This window comes from Corythoichthys intestinalis, chromosome 3 (assembly GCF_030265065.1).
Source record: "Corythoichthys intestinalis isolate RoL2023-P3 chromosome 3, ASM3026506v1, whole genome shotgun sequence".
NCBI lineage: Eukaryota > Metazoa > Chordata > Actinopteri > Syngnathiformes > Syngnathidae > Corythoichthys > Corythoichthys intestinalis.
This window is the reverse complement of record NC_080397.1, coordinates 62,176,576-62,201,001: the sequence shown is the minus strand read 5'-3', so window position 1 is coordinate 62,201,001 and position 24,426 is coordinate 62,176,576. Positions and strand designations below refer to the sequence as shown.

Genomic DNA, 24,426 nt, shown 5'->3' with positions numbered 1-24,426 from the left:
GCACGTCAACAACACCGGTGTTCTGCCAAAATATCCTACATCGGCGAAACGTCCTACATTAGTCGAATTTGAGACCTAAAGTACTACCGTGCGCTCTAAACTTGTTTTGTTTAGATGCATACAGGAATAAGGTACTAAAAAAATGCCTGCAGAAAATACTTAAATGTAGTTATATCAAATAAGGACGGTTTAAACACGCTACGTGACTAATGTGGTCAACTGCTTCAAAGCTAACACAAAAAAACACAATGGTTAAAAGTATGAGAGGGTAATACATGCAAAAAGTATCTTTGAGGCTGTGAAAAGGTTCTAAATAACTAAATAAAAACAAAAATAGTGAGTAATCGCCGCCTCTAACAGATGTGCGCATGCGTGTGAATGCATGCGCAAGCGCCCTGAGCATTGTGTAGACGTTTCGCCGCGTAGTAAGGAATGGCCGAACACCGGCGCGCCATAGATGGTCCACAGTGACTCTGGAGCACTGACGCGGCCGGTATACGTTGAACAATAGGATATAATGGGAACAATTGGCTCTGGCGCTAGTTTTTGGCGGACCTGGAACGAAGATGCATTTTGCGCAGTTGGTAACGAACTTTTAACAGCACGTCTGCCGCACGCGCACACACACGTGCACGCGAGGCGATAAATCGCAACGGAAAAGTTATCGCCTCCATTTTTATATATCGCGCGATAAATGGAATTATTGCATATTGCGACAGGCTTAGTCAGCAAATCCTTCTAGATGCTTCGCTGACGAGAACCAATCATCGGCCCAAGCTGCGTTCCATTATTCAAAACGCGTGTACATGGAGTGCTCGGAGAGCCTTCGGTTGCATTGCAAAGCAGCGAAAACAGAAAGCAGGCCTTATCCACATCGGGGCAGACCAGAGCGCAGCATACACACTTGCCTGTATTTGCCAGCAGATTGAATTTGGTGAGTAATGGTTTCAATCGTTTTCACGTTTTGCGATATAAAAAAAGTTACTGCCATTCGTTGCAGCTTGCGTTGAACACTGCCAGAGCTAGCCAAATCTCCCATGAAAAAAAATAGCTCCCGTTAAATTGGCGTCAAGCTTGTGTATTTAGCGGTAATATAAACGAAGAAACACACTGTTGAGTCAAATTAAGCGGCATTCTCTCGGATGGAGGGGGCGCCTCACATCGCTCCCGTCGTCCGCCGGAGACGCGTTATTTTCGGCTTGGATTTGAGCTGACGGCCGGTGTCGGCACAACAGCGGCCCGACGAGTGGTGGGAATGAGTCCTGCTTCTTAAAGCTTTTCAGAAATACAGGGATCCCTCGTTTTTCGCGGTTAATGGGGACCAGAACCCGCCGCAATAAGTGAAAACCGCGAAGTAGCACCCCAACTTATTTGATTGAATAATAAAGACACAAATGTCCTAGCCAAAATGTGGCCCAAACGCATAACATTACTTAAATGGAAAAATTTGTTTCAGTCAAGAAAAATACTTTTCAAATGCTTTTTTTGTCTCAAATTTATTATTGCAATCAAAAACATTTTTTTTTTATTGAAGCTACTTTTGGGGATTAAAAGTATATACTGTATTTTGATTGAAGCAACTTTGTTTTTGATAGAAGTAACTTTGTTTTTTGATTGAATAATAAAAACACAAATCTAACTCCATCGTTATTGAGTGAGAAAGAAATTAAGAAAGCTTTAAAACTAAAAACCACCGGGGAGTCTGTTTGTTTTTTTAAATATTTATATTTCATTACATAGACATGCGTCGTAGGGAAGGGAGATTGAGGGATAAAAAAAGGAGTTAGATGAGGCTGCTAAAGGCAGTGGATACCTCATCAGCTGGGTGAATAGCAGACCTGGTAAGAACAAGTTTGCATGGATAGTCGGGTATTAAATCCAATTAGAAACACAATTACAATGTTATTTTTCTATAAGATTTTTATGTCATTGCTTTATTAATCATTAGGTGCTAGAGTTGTTAAGTATGGATAATAATGAAATAATAGTTTTAAGAAAACTGTGCTGTTGGTGGCTCAGTGACCATCTGATGTGGTTTGTTCTCAGATGAACAAGTTGAGGAAGGAAGTTTCGATGCAGAGGTTGAAGGAAGAAAAGAGGCAGACTGACTGAGTCACAGCCAGAAAGTGTTGATGACAGTTTTGATTTCTATTCACTGTTGCCCCCTTCCAATTAAAGTATGTCACAGTCGCAGCCAATTATTATCTAAAGCTGGTTAAAATTGAAGTTATGTTGTTTTAAGGTGTATTAAATACTTGTTCATGTGCCCCTTTTGATCTACGAGCACCCACCCCTCCACCGGTCTCTGCATGGCCCTGCTGAAACACAGTGTGGGTCGACAGAGCTCAATATTTTGTTGGGGTGTACAATACAGTGTACTGGAACATATTTCCTCCACACCCTTCTCACCTTTTTAACCCTGACCCATTTTCATGCCTGTTATCAGGAAATCATTCTATGAAACAGTGTTTTTCAACCTTTTCTGAGTCATGGCACACTTTTACATTGGACAAAATCTCAAAGCAGACCACAAACCAAACATGTTCCTAAATGACTTTCTGTACAGTGTATTTAACTCATTCACTCCCAGCCATTTTCACCGGTGCAACCCCGTTCGCGCCGGCCGTTTTACTGGATTTTGACTGATTTTGCAAGGCCCACAGAAAATTCTGTTTTATTGCTATATAAACATGGAACCCACCAAAAGAAAGAATAGTCTATTCTAGGGCTGTCCCAAACGACTAATTTTCTCCCGATTAGTCAGCCGACTATTTTTACGATTAGTCGACTAATCTTATAAATTAAAAAAATTTTTTTTTTACTAATGTAGCAATGAAATTTTTTGTTGACGCTTATCAATTCAAAAAACATATTGGAACACGTAAATTATTTACTTAAGTACAAATAAACACGTAAATAACAATAATAAATCAAAAAATAAACGAGTTCAAATGCTGATAGAATTAACTAGTGCAAAAGAATGACATGTAAACAGATTCAGAACACTGACTTCCTTTCCAACTTGATTCAAAACAATTCTTAAAAAAACACCTCGCATTAATATTATAGTACTATATATAATAGTATTATGATAATTATAATTATTCATTGCCAATCAGATTTTTCATAAAGAGTGTCATTTTAAAGGTATTTTTAGTGTAGAATCTGAATTTTGAAGTATGTGGGATTAACTCCAGAAATCGCTATTTATATGAAGAACATGACATGCTTTTATTTTGAAATGTTTACCGGAAGTACGTGCGCTAAACCGCTAACTTCAGCTTTATACTCAGCAAAAAAGCACTTTTTGTAATTGCAAGTAGTGTCAGTAATAGATTTTTTTTTGGGTCATTTTTTCGTTTGCAAATGTTGTTAACCAGTCATTTTTCTTGTTTGAAGTGTCACCTTTTAACCGCAAGTTTGCTTTCACGAGACAACTGCCAATGTTTTATAGCAGGCTAAAGTAAGTTGCCTTTTTCCCCCATTCACCTCAGTGTAGCAGTGCTAACGTGTTTAATATGGATGTGTTTTCTTATTTTGTATGTCTGAACTTTAATTATACAGCTTGTTGATAAGAGAAAGGAACTGGAGCCATCAGCACGCACGCACCAATGTATGCACGCACGCACGGACGTGCGCAGCGATAAAAGGCAGCCGTGAAAATTACCGGCCTCATTTTTATTTGCCGTGCGATAATTGGACTCATTGCATATCGTGACAGGCTTAGCAACTTCAATAAAACATGTCGTTAGTTCGTTAGATGGACTTACAAAGTGGTTGACGGCGCTTTAGGTGTTCATTCTCGGCCGACGTGCAGCCAAGCTTGGCATTGAAGAGACAGGACAAAACAGTGTACCCTCCTTTGTTTCTGTGAAATAAGTCAATGTTTTGGACACTCTGGTGCGCTTTTTTGTCTTTGTGCCGCTTTCCCCGCTTGCATGCAGAGCGTCCCACATTCTGAACTTTCCACGCATATATTTTTTTAACCCTTCATTAACCGTCGACGTTCTTGTTTTGCTCGTCGACGGATTTACGTCATCGATGACGTCGACTATGTCGACTAGTCGGGACAGCTCTAGTCTATTCTTTCAACAGGAAAAAAAGTTAGTTCATATCTTTTTCCATTCTTTAGAAATAAGCAGTAGAAAATAGCTTAGTTTGACCAATTTTCCAATTTCTGATAAAAAACTGAGATATTGAGCTTTTTGTAAAAGCATACATTTCAAACATAACTTTGACTTTAACAGTTATTTTTTGCTTTTATGACACCCCAAACATCTGAATAATGTCTTCCTTCTACAAAATAACATAAACAACAAGACAAATAGAGCTTTTGACAGCAAAGTAACAATTTATTTGCACCAGGGCTGTCAAAATTATCGCGTTAACTGTGGTAATTAATTTTTTTAATTAATCATGTTAAAATATTTGACGCATGTAATGCACATGCCCCGCTCAAACAGATTAAAATGACAGCACCGTGTCATGTCCATTTGTTACTTGTATTTTTTTTGGTGTTTTGTCGCCCTCTGCTGGTGCTTGGGTGCGACTGATTTATGGGTTTCAGCACCATGAGCATTGTGTAATTATTGACATCAACCATGGCGAGCTACTAGTTTATTTTTTGTTTGAAAATTTTACAAATTTCATTAAAACGAAAACATTAAGAGGGGTTTTAATGTAAAATTTCTATAACTTGTACTAACATTTATCTTTTAAGAACTACAAGTCTTTCTATCCATGGATCGCTTTAAGAGAATGTTAATAATGTTAATGCCATCTTGATTTATTGTTATAATAAACAAATACAGTACTTATGTACAGTATGTTGAATGTACATATCCGTCTTGTGTTATCTTTCCATTCCAACAATAATTTACAGAAAAATATGGCATATTTTATAGATGGTTTAAATTGCGATTAATTACGATTAATTAATTTTTAAGCTGTGATTAACTCCATTAAAAAATTTAATCATTTGATAGCCCTAATTTGCACATGGCTGGACTTTTGGGCTGGGAGATGGCGCTGTTGTGGCCGCCGCGGCTGTCTCAGCGGACTGGGTGGGCTTTTTCCTTGTCACCGCCTGTAGTGTCTCATCAAGATGGATATTTTTTAGTGTTTCTTTTGTGGTGACCACTGCCTCGTGGCGGAGTTCGCCCCTGGGAAACTTGTGTGGAGCATGTTGTGTTCCTGGGGGGGGGACTGGGACTGGTTTGGCCGTGTGCGTTTCCGGCTGAGTCGCAGCTGCACTGGTGGTCCGGGTCGTTCGCCTCGGTCGTCCAGCGCCTGACATCCCGCACGTCCTCCCGGTTGTTCTGCTTGGTGAAACGCAGCACAAGCATAGCACATTGGTAGTTCAAAACATTACCATAAACTGACAATATTTACGGTAATAATATGATTTGACAACTTCTCCAACTTACCAGAATCTAGGAGAAAACAAAACAGATGTGACTTTTCTTTTAAAGGCTGCTGTATAACTTGCTCGTTTCATCATGATGAATAAATGTTTCTTCCATGGATTGATACGGTAAAATGAAAGTGAGAACGTAAGTCGGAAATCCGTGAGAGCTCATCGCTGTCGACACGACAGTAACAATAGGAACTATTGTTATTTGGGTTTGAGTTTCCTGAGGGACAGATATAGTTGACGGACACAGGAAGTCTGTGTGCTTACGTTTGTTATGGTCCGAGTTGCAGAGCTGCAATAAACGTTGACTCAAATGAGTTCAAGAAACTAAATTGTGTGCTTTATGAAGAGTGAAAAAAGCTGAATTTAACACTGACGAAATCATTCGGCCGATCAGAGTGAAGTATTAACGAAACAAAATGGTGACGTCACGTACCGTAATGGTCGGCAACGGATCGCCGCTTCAACACAACATGGCCGTGTCAATATAAACAAAAAAAAAATCGTTTTTTATATATATATAATATATATATATATATATATCTGTCTTCATCCGTGTACCCGTTTATAATGCGCAGCATGATTTTACAAGTTGATTTTGGGGGGGGGGAAAGTGTGCATTATATTCGGGAAATTACTGTAATCTGTGGTTATGAAGAGATATTTGTAAAGAATCAAAAGCAGTCTGTAAATGAGTCAGAGCTAGAGCTGGGGAAGAACGGGGAGCATATAGAATGCAATCATTTGCAAAAAGTGGACATTACAATATTGATTCGGAAGAATAATATCATTAATGTATAAGGTAAAAAGGAGTGGTCCGAGGACAGACCCCTGCAGCACATGTGGATTCACCAAATTCTTCTGAATTAGACAATAAAGCATTTTTTTTTCAAATTCAAAACTGATATAAGCTAAGCTGATATCTGAGCTAGCTAGCTAATAATTTAGCGAATTCCCATTCAGTTTTTCTCATTTTGGCAGTATGTTTTACAAACAGGTCAAAGTTTGAGACCGCACTTCCCATTGGTCTGTCTTTCAATTGAGAGTCAACCTTCCACTCAGCAAACCAGTTCCTCCTCCCATCAGTTCAAAGAATAAAAAAAAAAAAAAAAAAAAAATCCAAAACCTGGTCTAAAAAGCCACTCTGCCTAGATTTAATCAGCGTACGAAAATAGGGTTGTGTTTTTCTTTACCTTTGTCGAACCTCTTCGACCAGGGGTGTCCAAACTTTTTGCAAAGGGGGCAAGATTTGGTGTGGTAAAAATGTGGGGGGCCGACCTTGGCTGACGTCCTTTACGTAGAACGACATATTTAAGCAAATTTTAGCAAGCCATTCTGTGAGTCACATTTACTTTATAATTTTTTTAGATTAATAATTTCAACAATCTCGCAACTAGCCTTTGTGGCGTTCTCTTTCGACTGTCGGCCTCCTGCGAAATACTGCTGCTGTGAAATTAAACTAGCTTCAAGTTGCTTCAATTTCTCGCTGCGTATCTTCCCTGTAATCTTGTCGTACATGTCAGCGTGTCTTGTTTGGTAATATCGCCTCACACTGAACTCTCTAAAAACAGTGACTATCTCTTTGCAAATGAGGCAGACACAAATGTTGCGTATTTTAGTGAAAAAATAGTCCAATTTCCACCTATCCTTGAAGCGTTGGCCGTCGCAGTCAACTTTTTGTTGTTGTTGTTGTTGTCGCCATTTTAGAAAATTGGAAGTCAAGGGTTACACGGGGTAATGTTGCTTAGAGTACTGCTGCCTTTTAGTGGGTAAATGAGGAGCAGCATTTAGTGTGTAAGCTACTTCACTTTCTGGTAGCAGTACTGCTGACCAATTTATTAAGTCTGTGCGGGCCAGATGTTATTGATCTTATGACAGAGGCTGGGGGCCGGATGAAATTTGACCACGGGCCGCATTTGGCCCCCGGGCCGCACTTTGGACATGTCTGTCTTAGATTAAAACTATCAATTCTTGGCGGCAGCATATTGATAACCTTTTGGGCTACGAAGTATCGCAATATATTACCGCTTCGATATACATGTAGTCCCCGGGGTGCTTACGTAGCTTACGTGATTTCGACTTTTCAATGCCAAAGTTGAATAGCCGAATAGCTGCAAGCCTGCGCGAACATTTGTTGCTTGTGAAGCATCCACAGAAGCAACACCTGCATCTTTTCTACAGTTTATTGTGCATGTTTAATTTTGATCGAATACTTGGGTCAAGTTGATGTGATGGTGTCCTCACAGCATCAGAAACAAATTGATACATGCTAATTGTTTGTGTGGATCCTAGTTTAAAGTGCTTGTGACACGAAAAAGCATGTTTATTTCATAATACACGCGGTATTTTATGCTCCTGAATGATATGGACCGCTTGGATGTGTGTGGAAGCGATCGCTATATTTATTTAGTTTTTTGAATCCCGCGCCAGGAAAATGAGTGACTTCCGGCTTCGGTCTCGCATTGAGGAGGAGGGCGCTGTGACGTGTACGGTAGAAGACGTCCTCTTCACGCTACAGTGTACTGTTGTGTATGAGGACGAAGGATTCAGCTGATTTTGCGGATTAATACTTTTATTTTTTGCATCACGCCAGCCAAACGGCTGCAGAAAAATCATTCTGTATGCGGGAGAGGCGTATGCGCCTTTTGGGAGTTTCAAAAGGTTCCCATTCACCGTGGATATTTACTGTGGGACCATTGGACTTACAAGGAAGTGAGTAAACATCTTGTTTTGTATTATGTCAAATACGAATACAGTGATTACAAAGTAAACACTATAAAATTCCTTTAAATAAAGGACTACTTACGTTTGATCATTGATAGGCATGTAAAAAGCTATTCTCACGCTCATTAGCAGTTAGCTGTTAGCACGTTAGCTACACAACAATTCCAGCCACCCTCCTCCAGGGAACGAACTGTAAATTGCTCTCCGCCGGGCGGTTTGACGATCCGCAAAGAAACTCGACAACCGGGTCGTCATGTCAAATAATCCAGGCTAGTTATGTGTGATTTTCCACTTCGAAGACTTTGAAACATCCCTCGGTTCGGGTTAGCATGTCGGCTAGCTGTCACTCCTTCTGGTCTGTTTACATTCTCCGAAGCCGGGGAAGGGAAATGACATATGTCCGATTTAGGTGTCATAAAATATCGTTCGGCAGGTGTGACAGTAAAGGTAAAGTCGACTGTTTTGACCATTATGAAGTAATTTTGCCATGTCGTCTTGAATAAATGGATTTTTATTATTTTATATTCCATTTAGCACAAGTTATTTGTCATGACCATGCCATTTATTTAGCAATTGGGGAAAGTACTTGGGCAAAAAGAATATCCTGTAAAAATATTGAAGTAAAGAGACAGAAACAATGACATTTTGCCGCTCTCTTCGTCGCGTTTTCCTCATTGTGAATAGTTCCCCCTCGACGGGCTGACTGGTCCTTCTCAAGCCATTTATATAGCTATTGGGGAAAAATACTTGGATAAAAAGAATATCCTGTAAAAATATTGAAGTAAAGAGACAGAAACAATGACATTTTGCCGCTCTCTTCGTCGCGTTTTCCTAATTGTGAATAGTTCCCCCTCGACGGGCTGACTGGTCCTTCTCAAGCCATTTATATAGCTATTGGGGAAAATACTTGGATAAAAAGAATATCCTGTAAAAATATTGGGAGTAGAGAGACTGAAACAATGACATTTTGCAGCTCTCTTCGTCTCGTTTTCCTCGTTCTGAACAATCCCCCCTCAATGGGCTGAATAGTAAAACCGATGAGCCTAGTCTACCGCTGACGTCATCCACCTGTTGGGGACGCTAAAGCCCTATAATTGTAGGCGTGGCTAACCGGCAGATTAAAAGACTAATTTCTCGTCATCTGCGCTTTGCTAAATTGTTGTATATGGTCGAATCGTCTCAAAATATGATTCTAATTCACATAATAATGCCATTTAAGACTTTTTTTCTGCTGTCGTATGCTCTTTAAAACGCAGATTTGAAATGCTGTTATTGAAGATGAAATGGATTTAATTTCATTTCAATTTTATTTTAGCTTCATTTTGCAATGTTGATGTCATAAGCAGCTGAATAAAATCAGCAAACCACATGTACGTCTTACATCGTCATTTTGGAGCTTAGCTCGCTATCTAGCTAGGACTTAGCTCCAACGTCTTGGCGATGACAGTGCAATGATGTATAATACATGTTTTTGGATAGTTATTTTGAGATTTAGGGGTATTTTGGGGTACTTAAAGGGTTAATTCTGACTTACTCGTTCGTAACCCGGGGACTACCTGTACTGTCACACCCCTATCTACTAGTTCTCGTTATTTCACACAATTGCCTCGTGGGCAAAGAGCACTATTAATACCTGACCCTGGAAATCACAGATATGGACTAAATGTTTTTTTTTTTTTTTTTTTTTTATGCTTCAGCAGCAGCAGCTCCAAGCTCAACACCTGTCCCACGGCCACGCCATCCCCGTGCCGCTCACACCGCACCCGGCGGGCCTTCACCCTCCTCTTCCCCCCGGCGCCAGTACCGCCAGCCTGCTGGCGCTGTCCTCGGCCCTGGGCCATCAGTTGCCCCTCAAAGACGAGAGGAAACACCAGGAAAGCGCCGAAGAACACCCGCGAGGTAAATCCCGTGTGTGACCATTTTACTGTTATAATGAGCCGCTTTTCCCTCAAAGGCAAGCAATGACGCTGTAGGGTTACCTTACGTTGCATCAGATAATCTTCTTGAAACAGTCAATCTCACACATCCAGGCAATTAGCTGTGTTTATCTGTGTTTGCCACATTAGCTTGATGTGATGATTTTCCATGGTGCTCATTTTGAATGTTTTCTTTCTCTTTTTATGGCTGTCTACCTTCTCAGAGAGAGATTCTGTGAAGGTAAGCCTTTCGCTTTACTCATTAATGCGACTCTCATACATTGCTTTCGGTCAAGTCAATTAAAGCAGCGGTGTCAAATAGGGATGTCCCCGATCACGTGATCGGAAAAGGGGCCGATCATCACACTTGCATCAAATACAGAGGATGTGGAACGACTGGGACCTGTTTGGGGAGGGTTGACATCACAGGGGCAGTTTACATGGGCTACGTTCATACTACAGGTCTTAATGCACGAATCCGATTTCTTCGTGTTTTTCCGACTCGAGTGAGGCATTAACTTGACGGTCTGAACGTGACAAGTCGCATAGAACGGGACCATTTCAAATCCGATCTGGGTCACTTTCGTATGTGGTCTAAATCCGATCTGGGCCACATTTTTCCAGACTGTCGCGGCGGTCTGTACTGTCCAGTCCCGCAAATCGGATTTAATGCAGCAATTACGTCATCAAATAGCGAGAGAGTCGTTACCGTAGCGATGCACCTGTGCGTTATTAGCGCCTAGCTTGCAGTGAACACGGCTTTTGAGGAAGGGCTGAGCTTGACAACAGTCATAAAAAATACAAATGGGTTGAGGATAAGCCTGAGAATGCTCAGTTTTCTCTCTGTTCCAAGTAAGCAATATTTCAACATTGCCTCCACGGCCGAGAGTCGGGACAAACTGCCCGTATGTGTGTGTGACGTGCACGGACAGTGCGTGCATGCTATCGATCCATATAAACTTTGAATATTTGCCTAAACGCGGATTATTTATGTCTGTTATTTGTGTCCACCTTTTGAAAAGCAGAATATGATATCCCTGGAATGACGGATGACGTCTGTCATTTATTTTGATGCTTCTGCGCATGCGGGTCTTCTTGCTTAGCGGGTGTCGGACTGCGAATTAGTGCGCATGCGTAATACTTGAACGGTCTCAATGGATAAAGGCAGTCTGAACGGGCACGCCAAAAAAACGGATATGACAAAAAATCGGATTCGTGCATTAAGACCTATAGTATGAACGTAGCCATGGAGACTCCGCGACACAAAGACGCAATGACTGAGTTGCGGACTCGCCTCGCGTGCATACAGTGCCTTGCAAAAGTATTCGGCCCCCTTGAACCTTGCAACCTTTCGCCACATTACAGGCTTCAAACATAAAGATATAAAATTTTAATTTTTTGTCAAGAATCAACAACAAGTGGGACACTATCGTGAAGTGGAACAAAATTTATTGGATAATTTAAACTTTTTTAACAAATAAAAAACTGAAAAGTGGGGCGTGCAATATTGTTGTTGTTTTTGCGACTAAAAAGAGGGGGAAAAAACCCCCCACAAAATTGCGGACGAGACTCCAGCGCCGTAAAGTCAGTCGCGTAAGTCAAGTATGTCGTACCCCGGGGACTACAGTGGGACAAATAAGTATTTAGTCAACCACTAATTGTGCATGTTCTCCCACTTCAAAATATTAGTGACCTGTAATTGTCAAAATGGGAAACCTCAACCATGAGAGACAGAATGTGGAGAAAAAAAAAAAAAAAAAATCACATTGTTTGATTTTTAAAGAATTTATTTGCAAATCATGGTGGAAAATAAGTATTTGGTCAATACCAAAAGTTCATCTCAATACTTTGTTATGTACCCTTTGTTGGCAATAACGGAGTCCAAACGTTTTCTGTAACTCTTCACAAGCTTTTCACACACTGTTGCTGGTATTTTGGCCCATTCCTCCATGCAGATCTCCTCTAGAGCAGTGATGGTTTGGGGCTGTCGTTGGGCAACGCAGACTTGCAACTCCCTCCACAGATTTTCTATGGGGTTGAGATCTGGAGACTGGCTAGGCCACTCCAGGAGCTTGAAATGCGTCTTACGAAGCCACTCCTTTGTTGCCCTGGCTGTGTGTTTGGGATCATTGTCATGCTGAAAGAGCCAGCCACGTCTCATCTTCAATGCCCTTGCTGATGGAAGGAGATTTTCACTCAATCTCTCGATACATGGCCCCATTCATTCTTTCCTTCACACAGATCAGTTGTCCTGGTCGTTTTGCAGAAAAACAGCCCCAAAGCATGATGTTTCCACCCCCATGCTTCACAGTCGGTATGGTGGTCTTCGGCTGCAATTCAGTATTCTTTCTCCTCCAAACACGAGAACCTGTGTTTCTACCAAAAAGCTCTATTTTGGTTTCATCTGACCATAACACATTCTCCTAGTCTTCTTCTGGATCATCCAAATGCTCTCTAGCGAACCGCAGACGGGCCTGGATGTGTACTTTCTTCAGCAGGGGGACACGCCTGGCAGTGCAAGATTCGAGTCCCTGGCGGCGCATTGTGTTACTGATAGTAGCCTTTGTTACTGTGGTCCCAGCTCTCTGTAGGTCATTCACTAGGTCCCCCCGTGTGGTTCTGGGATTTTTGCTCACCGTTCTTGTTATCATTTTGACGCCACGGGGTAACATCTTGCATGGAGCCCCAGATGAGGGAGATTATCAATGGTCTTGTATGTCTTCCATTTCCTAATAATTGCTCCCACAGTTGATTTCTTTACACCAAGCGTTTAACCTATTGCAGATTCAGTCTTCCCAGCCTGGTGCCGGTCTACAATTTTGTCTCTGGTGTCCTGCGACAGCTCTTTGGTCTTGGCCATAGTGGAGTTTGGAGTGTGACTGACTGAGGTTGTGGACAGGTGTCTTTTATACCGGTAATGAGTTAAAACAGGTGTCATTAATATAGGTAACGAGTAAAGATGTCCCGATCGATCGGGTCCGATCACGTCACTTTCTAAGTATCGGAATCGGCAAAAAAATATCGGACATGCCTTTTTTTAATATATACTGTATATATTTTTTAATTAAATTGTTTTCTAATTGTTTTTAACGTTACAGACGTTACAGTCTTTAGTTTTGGCTTAAAGTAGGGCTGTCAAATTCTTCACGTAAACGGCGGTAATTAATTTTTAAAAAATTAATCACGTTAAAATATTTAATGCAATTAACGCATGCGCTGCACGACCCACTCACGTTTTACCTGTATATAGAGCTAACAGGCAGCGTAAAATGAGGTAATTTTGGCAGTCTTTGGGGCCTCTTTTTAAATGGCTAAAGCCTTAAAATCCCTCTCTCAACAATTAGAAATATCGTGGGAAGCAATGTGGGGAAGAATGGTAGTGGTTGATCTTTTCCTTAACACCCTATGTTACTTCCCAACGCAGAGAAGATATATCAATTGGTGCCACTACGCACAGTCATGGTTGCACTTCCCGTCATGCATTTGGGCAGAACAGTTAAATGGCTACAGTATCATTTACTGAAAGCTCAACAAATACACTAGATGGCAATATTTAGTCACAATATACAGTGGTACCTCTACATACGATCGCTTCGACACACAAACTTTTCGACATCCGACGTAAAATTGACTCGCCATTTGTTTCTACATCCGACGCCATGCTCGAAATACGACGACAATGGCAGCACCGCAGACGAATGCACGGCGGATTTTCTTGTGTGACAAATCAACACTGGTTTCAGAAAAGGTTGGTACAGGTGGTGAAACAAGGAAAAAGTTGACGCTTACCTTCTAAATGAAGATGCAAATGACAGAAAAATATGAGCGTAGGGTGGGCATCCGTGAAATGGCTCAACAATACATCTCCACGGTCCTCCTCCGACCATCGTTCGCCAGTCTTTATAAGTTAAGCTGACAATTCTTATTGTGGTAACATCTCCAGAGAAATCGCCAACTTCGCCACGTTTTTATCATTTATTTCACAACTTATTCAAAACAAAAACACCTTCTGTCTGCCGCAATTGACGGTGTTCTCAAGAAAACATTCAAAGTGAAAGTGAAACTCAAGCTCACCGGTCTGTCTCTGGCACGTCAGCTCCGCGGTGCGTTCAGGGTCAGCAAAAAACGTCCGCCACATTAGAACCCGATTCGTTACATTAATACAGGAATTATTATTATTATTATTATTATTATTATTATTCCGATTTTGATTTATAATTTATTTGTTTTGCTATGTGTAATTGCCATTTGTAATAGTACCAGCAGTATTTTTTAAGGATTTAGTGAAGGTTTTTGGGCTGTGGAACGAATTAATGGAATTATAATGTATTCCTATGGGAAAATCCTGCTCGACATACGACCATTTCAACTTACAAACAAGGTCCTGGAACGGATTAACTTCGTATGTAGAGGTACCACTGTACAAAGTCACATTTATCATTTAAGAATTACAAGTCTTTCTATCCGTGGATCCCTCTCACAGAAAGAATGTTAATAATGTAAATGCCATCTTGAGGATTTATTGTCATAATAAACAAATACAGTACTTATGTACTGTATGTTGAATGTATATATTCGTCCGAGTCATTTTTTTCTTAATGCATTGCCAAAATGTATATGATCGGGAAAAATTATTGGGAATGATGGAATTGAATCGGGAGCACAAAAAAAAGCAATCGGATCGGGAAATAACGGGTTCGGCAGATACTCAAACTAAAACGATCGGGATCGGATCGGGAGCAAAAAAACATGATCGGAACAACCCTAGTAACGAGTGGAGCCTCGTTAGACCTCGTAAGAAGAAGTTAGACCTCTTTGACAGCCAGAAATCTTGCTTGTTTGTAGGTGGCCAAATACTTATTTTGTACTCTAATTTAGAAATAAATTCTTTAAAAATCAAACAATGTGATTTTGTTTTTTTTCCACATTGTCTTTCATGGTTGAGGTTTACCTGTGTTGACAATTACAGGCCTCTCTAACCTTTTCAAGTTGGAAAATTTGCACAATTAGTGGTTGACTAAATACTTATTTGCCCCACTGTACCTGTACTAAATGTTAAAGATTTTTAAATCAATGGCAATATTTTATGTGTTCCTAATGACATATTGTAGTCCAAGAAACAACTGTGGCTAATTAGGGCCTACAAGTCTTATACCCGCGCATCCCTTTAAAGCAAGTCTAATGTTTGGCCTTCTCCGAGACTCTCAAACGGAGACAAAAAAAGAGCAGCACGGCTCGCGAAGGAAAAAAGACTAACATTACAACTTGTACTAATTAGTCCCTTAAGCTCAGTCTTTTCCCAAGGCAAACGTTTGGTTTGTTGAATACTCAATGAGCAGATTAGCATTTCTTTATTCCCGCCGCCCGAGCTCGACACGGCCGCGCACGCTTCGCAAGGCTGCGCGTTGACTGGCGCGGTGGAGACAAGAATGCTTAATACGTTACTCCCGGCTGTGGGCGCCGCAATGGCAGCGATTAGCGAATGCGCGTGAGGTCTTCTGGAAACTGTGGCAAAAATAGGAAGAGCAAGATGATGAATGCCTTTCATTAGCGCCCTGTGGGGGAGTGAACACACACATACATACTTAGAGATGCTCTTTGACACGCCAGCCAACAGTCACTTCATGAAACCAATAAGCCCCTTGTCAGCGGTCTCCAGTTGCCTTGGCAACAATCCACCGGGTACACTGTGTGTGAAACGCAGGAGTCTCCGTGGCTTAATGTCCTTGGTGTTCACGCCTTGTACACCGATAACGCTAACGTGGGCGGAAACGGCGCGTTACGCCGCGGGTCGGCCGGAGAGGAACCGCGGGGCTTCAACCGGGTGTTTTGTGCTCGGTTAAATAATGTTAATTCTGTTTTAGAGACGCCGCGATTAATTCTTGTCATTTTTGGACTAAAAAGCTCAACCGCCAATAAATCACAGTTTACAAGGAAACAATCTGTTTGGTAGAGTTGATGAAAGCTTTTAAAATTGTACCTGAAAATATCGGTTTTGTGCTAATATGTTTGCTGACTTGAAAGTTCATGGACAAGTCTGCAGCCTTTTTACATGGGCTGGTCACAATTTAGAGTTGCAGCTACAGTATGCTTAGAATGACCTCTAGATGTCTCCAAAACTAAGATGCATGGAATTTGTGAAGTGTCCTAGGGCAGGGGTTCCCAACCTATTCCACTAAGGCACACTGTGGGTGCAGGATTTCATTCTTACCAAACAAGATGACAACACTTTTTCCCCAATCTGGTGTTTTACAAGTGCAATCAGTTGATTGCAGTCAGGTGTGGCTTGTTTTAGCAGAAGCCTCATTGGTTCAACTGTCTCTGCTGGATCGGCTGGAACAAAAACCAGGACCCACAGTGTGCCTTGAGGACTGGGTTGAAAACCCCTGTCCTAGGGCTGCAGCTATCGAATATTTTAGTAATCGAGTAATCGACTGAAAATTCTATCGATTAATCGAGTAATCGGATAAAACAAATATATTTTTAGGTGAAGAGCAATTATAAATATACATGAGAAAACAAGGCATTTCATCTAATCTTGAACCATTATATATATATATATATATATATATATATATATATATATATATATATATATACCTAAAAATGCCGTTACGCTTGATAACACACATCACTTAAAAGTTAGGATTTTTTTCCCCACGTGTTTCAATTGAATTTCTATTTGTGTCAAGCCATTTTTAAGTTCTAGTTAAGTTTTAAGTTGGTCTAAACAGTAAGTCCTGATTTTGAGTTTTTGCAGTGTTCAAAATAAATGTATGATACAGGCTGTATTGGAGCACATTAGGGACCTGTGCTACTTGGTGTTTTTTCCAGCAATGACTACTGAGCTAAAATTGATAGTTAGCATTATTGAGTTTTTATTTTACACCCTCATCACTCCACAACGCTATGTTATGTTAAAACCTGTATGTAAGACACGTTAGCCACGCATCGACAGTGGTCATAATTAATAGAAACTTAGCCCTCCGCAGGGCTAACGTTACGTGAGCTAGAGACAGTAACGTTAATCTTATTAATTAGCGCTTAGTGCTCTTTATTAGCGCTTGGCGCTGTACTGCCTTAAGATGGCGGCTGTTTACTAACGCTGCCCAGACGCGGCCGAGGCTGTCATTTCGCATCTAGTTCAACATACAGGTGATCTCTATGAGACTCATCAGACGCTACCTGCTATCAACGTAGGATCGTGCGGGCTAGTATTTAGCAACACCGGCGTTGTTTGTAGCGGCTGTCGGCTGATGTAAGGTTTTTTTTTTTCTTTTCTTTTACTTCTTCCTCTACGCACATGAGATCAGCGCGTTGTCCCGCATTAAAGGTAGTCCAAGCAAAACGTGATGCTTAGAGCTGTCAAAATAAACGATTACTCGAGGTGAATAAAATTGCTCGGATCAGTTTTTAAACTCAAGTTACTCGAGTTGCTCGAGTATTTGTTTCAGCTCTAGTCCAAAGACTCTTCAGTGTTTTCCCCTAGGATTTTTTTAAGCTGCGGTGGTGGGCAGCATCGGAGTCGGACCGCCTCACCATGTCGTGCCACGGAAAAATTGCGTCATATCATGACAAATTAATTTTTTTTCACATTTTGTTTACCAAAAAGAACAATAAAAAAGATGAATTTGAAATATTTCATTAGCCAGGCTAATGTCGTAGCTCTCAGCTACGATACATGTACGTAAAATACGTAGCTGATTACAGCTACATTACCCTACGTAATAATACAACTTTTTTTTTCTTGTAGCAATACAGTAATGCCCCGGATTGGGGGGGGGGGGGGTCTGTATTGGCCTAGCCACTTTATTGTGGCAACAATAATAAAGAAAAAGAATAACAAAATAACAGTGGGCTTCCGCGACATGCAACAGCTGTCGCCTTCTCGCTTCCTTCTACGTCCCAGCTCCCCGTCCGATCGTCTCTTAAGGGGGCCTCGTTTAGTTACGGACGTTACAATACGCAATGAATAGGTTGCCGCTGAACCCTTCACACTAGGCTGCGGCTAGTTTGAAACGTCCTTAAAAAAATGTAAAAAATAAAACATCGTTTTGCACGGCGTGGCGGCTTTTATTTTAGTGTGGCGGTGCGCCACAATATTTAATTTATAGGGGAAAGCCTGCTCTTTGTATTCACGGTGCACAAATAAAAAGAACAGTCATAATGAACTATAAACTCAACATATACACATCTGGCCAAAAGCATTGGCACCCCTGCAATTCTGTCAGATAATGTTCAATTTCTCCCAGAAAATGATTGCAATTAAAAATGCTTTGGTAGTAATACCTTTATTTATTTTGCTTGCAATGAAAAAACACAAAACAAAATGAAACAAAAATTAAATCATTATCATTTTACACGAAACTCCAAAAATGAGCCGGACAAAAGTATTGGCACCTTCAGCCTAATACTTGGTAGCACAACCTTTTGACAAAATAACTGCCAACAAGCACTTTCGGTATCCATCAATGAGTTTCTTACAATGCTCTGCTGGAATTTTAGACTATTCTTCTTTGGCCAACTGCCCCAGGTCTCTGAGATTTGAAGGGTGCCATTTTCAGATGTCTCCACAGGTGTTCTATGGGATTTATGTCTGGACTCATTGCTGACCTGTCCCCAGTGCTTTCTCTCAAACATTTTTCTAGTGCTTTTTGAAGTGTGTTTTGGGCCATTGTCCTGCTGAAAGCCCTATGACCTTTGTGGGAGACCCATTTTTCTCGCACTACATTATGCTGCAAAATTTGTTGGTAGTGTTCAGACTTCAGAATGACATGCACACGGTCAAGCAGTCCAGTGCCAGAGGGAGCAAAGCAACCCAAAAACAACCACCACTAAGTTTGACTGTGGGGAATGTGTTCTTTTCTTTGAAGGCCTCATTTTTTCCCCTCTATCAGTGGCGCCACCAGGGGGCGGCCAGGGGTGGCCACGGCCACCCCTATAAATTGGTTGGCCACCCCACTGGCCACCCCGCTTGCCAGTATATCGTTAGATTGTTGTAGCATCAGTTATGCATTTCATCCCAAATGAATGCATTTATTTTGTTTTGTTAAATGTAGGCTGTGAAATTTATCGTGTTAACGGGCATTAATTAACTAATTTAAATGAATCACATGAAAATATTTATCGCAATTAACTAGGTCTGTCCCAAACGACTAATTTTCTCCCGATTAGTCAGCCGACTATTTTTACGATTAGTCGACTAATCTAATAATTAAATTATTTTTTTATTTTTATTTTTTTACTAATTTAGCAATGAAATTTTTGTTGACACTTATCAATTCACAAAAAACATATTGGAACACTCAAATTATTTATTAAAGTACAAATAAACACGTAAATAACAATAATAAATCACAAATAAACAATGAGTTCAAATGCTGATAGAATTAACTAGTGTAGCATCCCGATTGAAAAGATGGTCTCTTAAACTGATGGTTTACAACTTTTATTCCATCCTTGATGTAAACACACCGTAAGAGCTACGGTGCACACAAATAAAGCAACACAATTAGAAATTAACAAAAACTTTTCACCTTTTTCCTTTTAAACCTTATTGATATATCAATGAATTGCCTACATGAATTGCCTTTACCTTATTACCTTATCATTGACAATCTCTCCCTTGAGTGCAATGACTGTATATACTGTATATATTTATGACCTTTTAACCTTATATAATTTTCTATACATTAAAATAAACCATAACATGAAATAAACCTTTCAATTAGCATTAAGAACAATACTAATAGCACTTATAGGCCCATTGTCAATGAAACATTATTATTTAGTAAGGTGACAGCACCCTCTGGTGTACAAAAAATGAAGGGAAAAAAAAAATTACAAACTGCGTGAGGGCGCTTGAGTTGTTTATTCACGGCCGACGCGCAGCCAAGCTTGGAACTGAACAGACAGGACAGAAGAGTGTACTCTCCTTTGTTTCTTTGAAATAAGTCAATGTTTTGGACACTCTGGTGCGCTTTTTTTTGGCTTTTTGCCGCTTTCCCCGCTTGCAAACAGAGCATCCGACATTCTAACTTTCCACGCATATATTTTTTTAACCCTTCATTAACCGTCGACGGGATGTTGTGCTCGTCGACGGATTTACGTCATCGATGACGTCGACTATGTCGACTAGTCGGGACAGCTCTACAATTAACGCATTCGCAGTACGACTCATTCCCGCATTGCCGCAAACAGCCTACAATGGCGCCGTTTTACTTCTATACAGAGAAAAGAGGCAGTGTCAAGTGAGTGGAGTAGATAAAAGCATTCATTGGGGCCGCGCTCTTAATTGGCAAAAGCTTTTTCATCTCTCCCACAGCAATTATAAATATTGTGGGAAGCGACGTGGGGAAGAATGACAGGAGTTGATCTTTTTCTTAACACCCTGTACTCTACCCAACACAGAGAAGATATAGCATCTGCAGCCACCACACACAGTCATGGTTGCACAACTTCCCATCATGCATTTGGGCAGAACAGTTAAGTCGCAACAGTATCATTTACAGAAAGCTCAACAAATACACTAGATGGCAATATTTAGTCACAGTATACAAACTCACATTTATCCTTGAAGAATTACAAGTCTTTCTATCCGTGGATCCCTTTCACAGAAAGAATGTTAATAATGTTAATGTCATCTTGTGGACTTATTGTTATAATAAACAAATACAGTACTTATGTACAGTATGTTGAATGTATATATCCGTCTTGTCTTATCTTTCCATTCCAACAAAATTTTACAGAAAAATATGGCATATTTTAGAGATGGTTTGAATTGCGATTAATTACGATTAATTATTTTTTAAGCTGTGATTAACTCGATTAAAAATGTTAATCGTTTGACAGCCCTAGTTAAATGTACACCTTATGCCTAATATACAGTATACATAACACAATAAAACAGAATTGTTGTGGAACTCAAAATGTTGACTGAACAGTTACGGACTATGCACATTAAATCATTAGTAACATCAAATATTACACAATACACCAAAATATATCAGTAGCCTTGTCCTTAAGTCTTTCTGATAGTTTTCCCCTGACCTTTTTACTGCAATAATATAATGAAAACCTGAAATTATGGCTTTTAGTTTTGGCCACCCCAAGATTTTAAGTGGCCCCATCTGGCCACACCTATGAAAAATTTCTGGAGGCGCCACTGCCCTCTATACTCTTATGTTAATGCCGTTTCCCAAAAAGCTCTGCTTTTGTCTTATCTGACCAGAGAACATTCTTCTGGGATAGTATGGGTTGACACTGTTGTACCCTCGGACTGCGGGACAGCTTGTTTGGATGTTAGTCGAGGTTCTTTACCCACCATCCGCACAATCTTTCGTTGAAATCTGTCGTCAATTTTTTTTCCCCGTCCACATTTAGGGAGGTGAGCCACAGTGCCGCTGGCTTTACACTCATTGATGACACTGCACACGGTAGACACAAGAACATTCAGGTCTTTGGAGATGGACTTGTAGCCTTGAGATTGCCCATGCTTCCTCACAATTTTGCTTCTCAAGTCCTCAGACAGTTTTTGGTCTTCTTTCTTTTCTCCGTGCTCAATGTGGTACACACAAGGACACAGACAAGACAGAGGTTGAGTGAAATTTAATCCATTTTAACTGGCTTCAAGAGTAATTTAGTTATTGCCACCACCTGTTGTGTTCCACAGATAAGTAACAGGTTGCTGTAAATTACACAAATTAGAGAAGCATCACATGATTTTTCAAAGGGTGCCAATGCTTTTGTCGGGCCCATTTTTGGAGTTTTGTGTAAAATGTAGGTCTGTCAAACAATTAAAATTTTTAATCGAGTTAATTACAGCATAAAAATTAATTACAATTAATCGCAATTAATCGCAATTCAAACCATTTATAAAATATGCCATATTTTTCTGTAAATTATTGTTGGAATGGAAAGATAAGACACAAGATGGATATATACATTCAACATCCAGAACATAAGTACTGTATTTGTTTATTATAACAATAAATCAACAAGATGGCATTAACATTATTAACATTCTGTTAAAGCGATCCATGGATAGAAAGACTTGTAGTTCTTAAAAGATAAATGTTAGTACAAGTTATAGAAATTTTATAGTAAAACCCCTCATAATGTTTCCGTTTTAATAAAATTTGTAAAATTTTCAATCAAAAAATAAACCAGTAGCTCGCCATTGTTGATGTCAATAATTACACAATGCTCATGTGGTGCTGAAACCCATAAACTCAGTCGCACCCAAGCGCCAGAAGAGGGCGACAAAACACCGAAAAACACAAGTAACAAGTGGACATTACACTGTGCTGTCATTTTATTCTGTTTGAGCGGGTCATGTGCGTTAAATGTAGAGCTGAAACGAGTACTCGAGTAACTCGAGTTTAAAAACTGATCCGAGTAATTTTATTCACCTCGAGTAATCGTTTATTTTGACAGCTCTAAGCATCACGTTTTGCTAGGACTACTTTTAATGCGGGACAACGCGCTGTCACGTGCGAAGAGGAAGAAGGGGGAAAAAAAAAAACTTAGCGCAGCCGACAGCCGCCACAAACGACGCCGACGTTGCTAAATACTAGCCCGCACAATGCTACATTGGTAACAGGTAGCGTCTGGTGCGTCTCATAGAGATCACATGTATGTTGAACTAGATGCGAAATGACAGACTTGGCTGCGTCTGGGCAGCGTTTGTAAACAGCCGCCATCTTAAAGCAGTACAGCGCTAAGCGCTAATAAAGAGCGCTAAGCGCTAATAAATAAGATTAGCGTTATTGTCGCTACTAGCTCACGTAACGTTAGCCCTGCGGAGGGCTAGGTTTCAATTAATTATGACCACTGTCGATGCGTGGCTAACGTGTCTTACATACAGGCTTTAACATAACATAGCAATGTGGAGTGATGAGGGTGTAAAATAAAAACTTAATCATGCTAACTATCAATTTTAGCTCAGTAGTCATTGCTGGATAAAACATCAAGTAGCAGTAGTACTGGTCCCTAATGTGCTCCAATACAGCCTGTATCATACATTTATTATGAACACTGCAAAAACTCAAAATCCTATCAGGACTTACAGTTTAGACTAACTTAAAACTTAACTAGAACTTAAAAATGGCTTGACACAAAGAGAAATTCAATTGAAACACGTGGGAAAAAAAATCCTAACTTTTAAGTGATGTGTGTTATCAAGCGTAACGGCATTTTTAGGTAAGATATATATATATATTTTAATAAGATCTAACATTACATCTGAGATGCAATTGTTGGCTGTTTTCAACAATATACATCGAAAATAAAGACATGGATTGACTGAAAATGGTTCAAGATTAGATGAAATGTCTTGTTTTCTCATGTATATGTATAATTGCTCTTCACCTAAAAATATATTTGTTTTATCCGATTACTTGATTAATCGATAGAATTTTCAGTCGATTACTCGATTACTAAAATATTCGATAGCTGCAGCCCTAGTTAAATGCGTCAAATATTTTAACGTGATTCATTTAAAAAAATTAATTATCGCCCGTTAACGCGATACTTTTGACAGCCCTAATTATACTATATTACATTATATTAGTATTTTTATTTTATTTACTTTTGTTCTGTTAGGAATCCAGAAAGGGTTATTTGATTGTGGCATTCTGAAAAACAATACATTTTTACATTTAGGCACTCCTGCAATCGTCACACTTTTTCTGTTACAAACTGACCCCGGCCCCTCATCAGAGAAGTGAAAAGGTATGTGGCCCTCACAGGAAAAAGTTTGGGGACCCCTGCTATTATGGTGTAAGATTTTGGAACTTTTTAGTTCCTTTTTATTTATTTATTTTTTTAGACATTGACACCTTTTTAAAACGATATCTCGATTCTTGGCAGAAGCATATCGATAACCTTTGGGGATACAACGTATCACGATATATCACCATTTCAATATTTTGTCACACCCCTATTGTACAGTGTACCGGAACATATTTCCTCCACACCCTTCTCACCTTTTTAACCCCTTACCCATTTTCATACCCGGTATATAGTCGAATTGTCTCAAAATATGACTTTATTCACATAATAATTAGAGCTGGGAATCTTTGGGCACCTAACGATTCGATTACGATTACGATTCAGAGGCTCCGATTCGATTATAAAACGATTATTGATGCACCCCCCCCCCCTCCTTTTTTTTTTAATTATATATTTTTTATATAAATTAAATGTTTTGTACATTTGTTCCAAAATTGTTCAAAAATCCTCTCAGGCTAAACCAAACTACTATTTCAGTATCAAGTTAGCATATAACAGTAAACAAATATACAAAAATAACAGTAAATAAAATACTCCAGTCCCCATTCTGTATCAGCAGCTTTAAACTACATTCAATTAATT

General features: G+C 39.9%; 1 protein-coding gene across 8 annotated transcripts in view; it reads left to right on the top strand.

Moving 5' to 3' along the window:
* LOC130913123 (transducin-like enhancer protein 4) overlaps positions 1 to 24,426 on the top strand; it is a 93,055-nt gene that overhangs the window by 42,830 nt on the left and 25,799 nt on the right. For 5 of the 8 annotated variants that reach the window (XM_057831456.1, XM_057831463.1, XM_057831458.1 and 2 more), the window contains exons 7-8: positions 9,835 to 10,036; positions 10,278 to 10,294. In XM_057831456.1, the coding sequence (XP_057687439.1) occupies positions 9,835 to 10,036; positions 10,278 to 10,294 (219 nt within the window). The remainder of the gene's footprint in view (positions 1 to 9,834; positions 10,037 to 10,277; positions 10,295 to 24,426) is intronic. The other 3 variants (XM_057831459.1, XM_057831461.1, XM_057831462.1) reach the window with 1 other exon arrangement.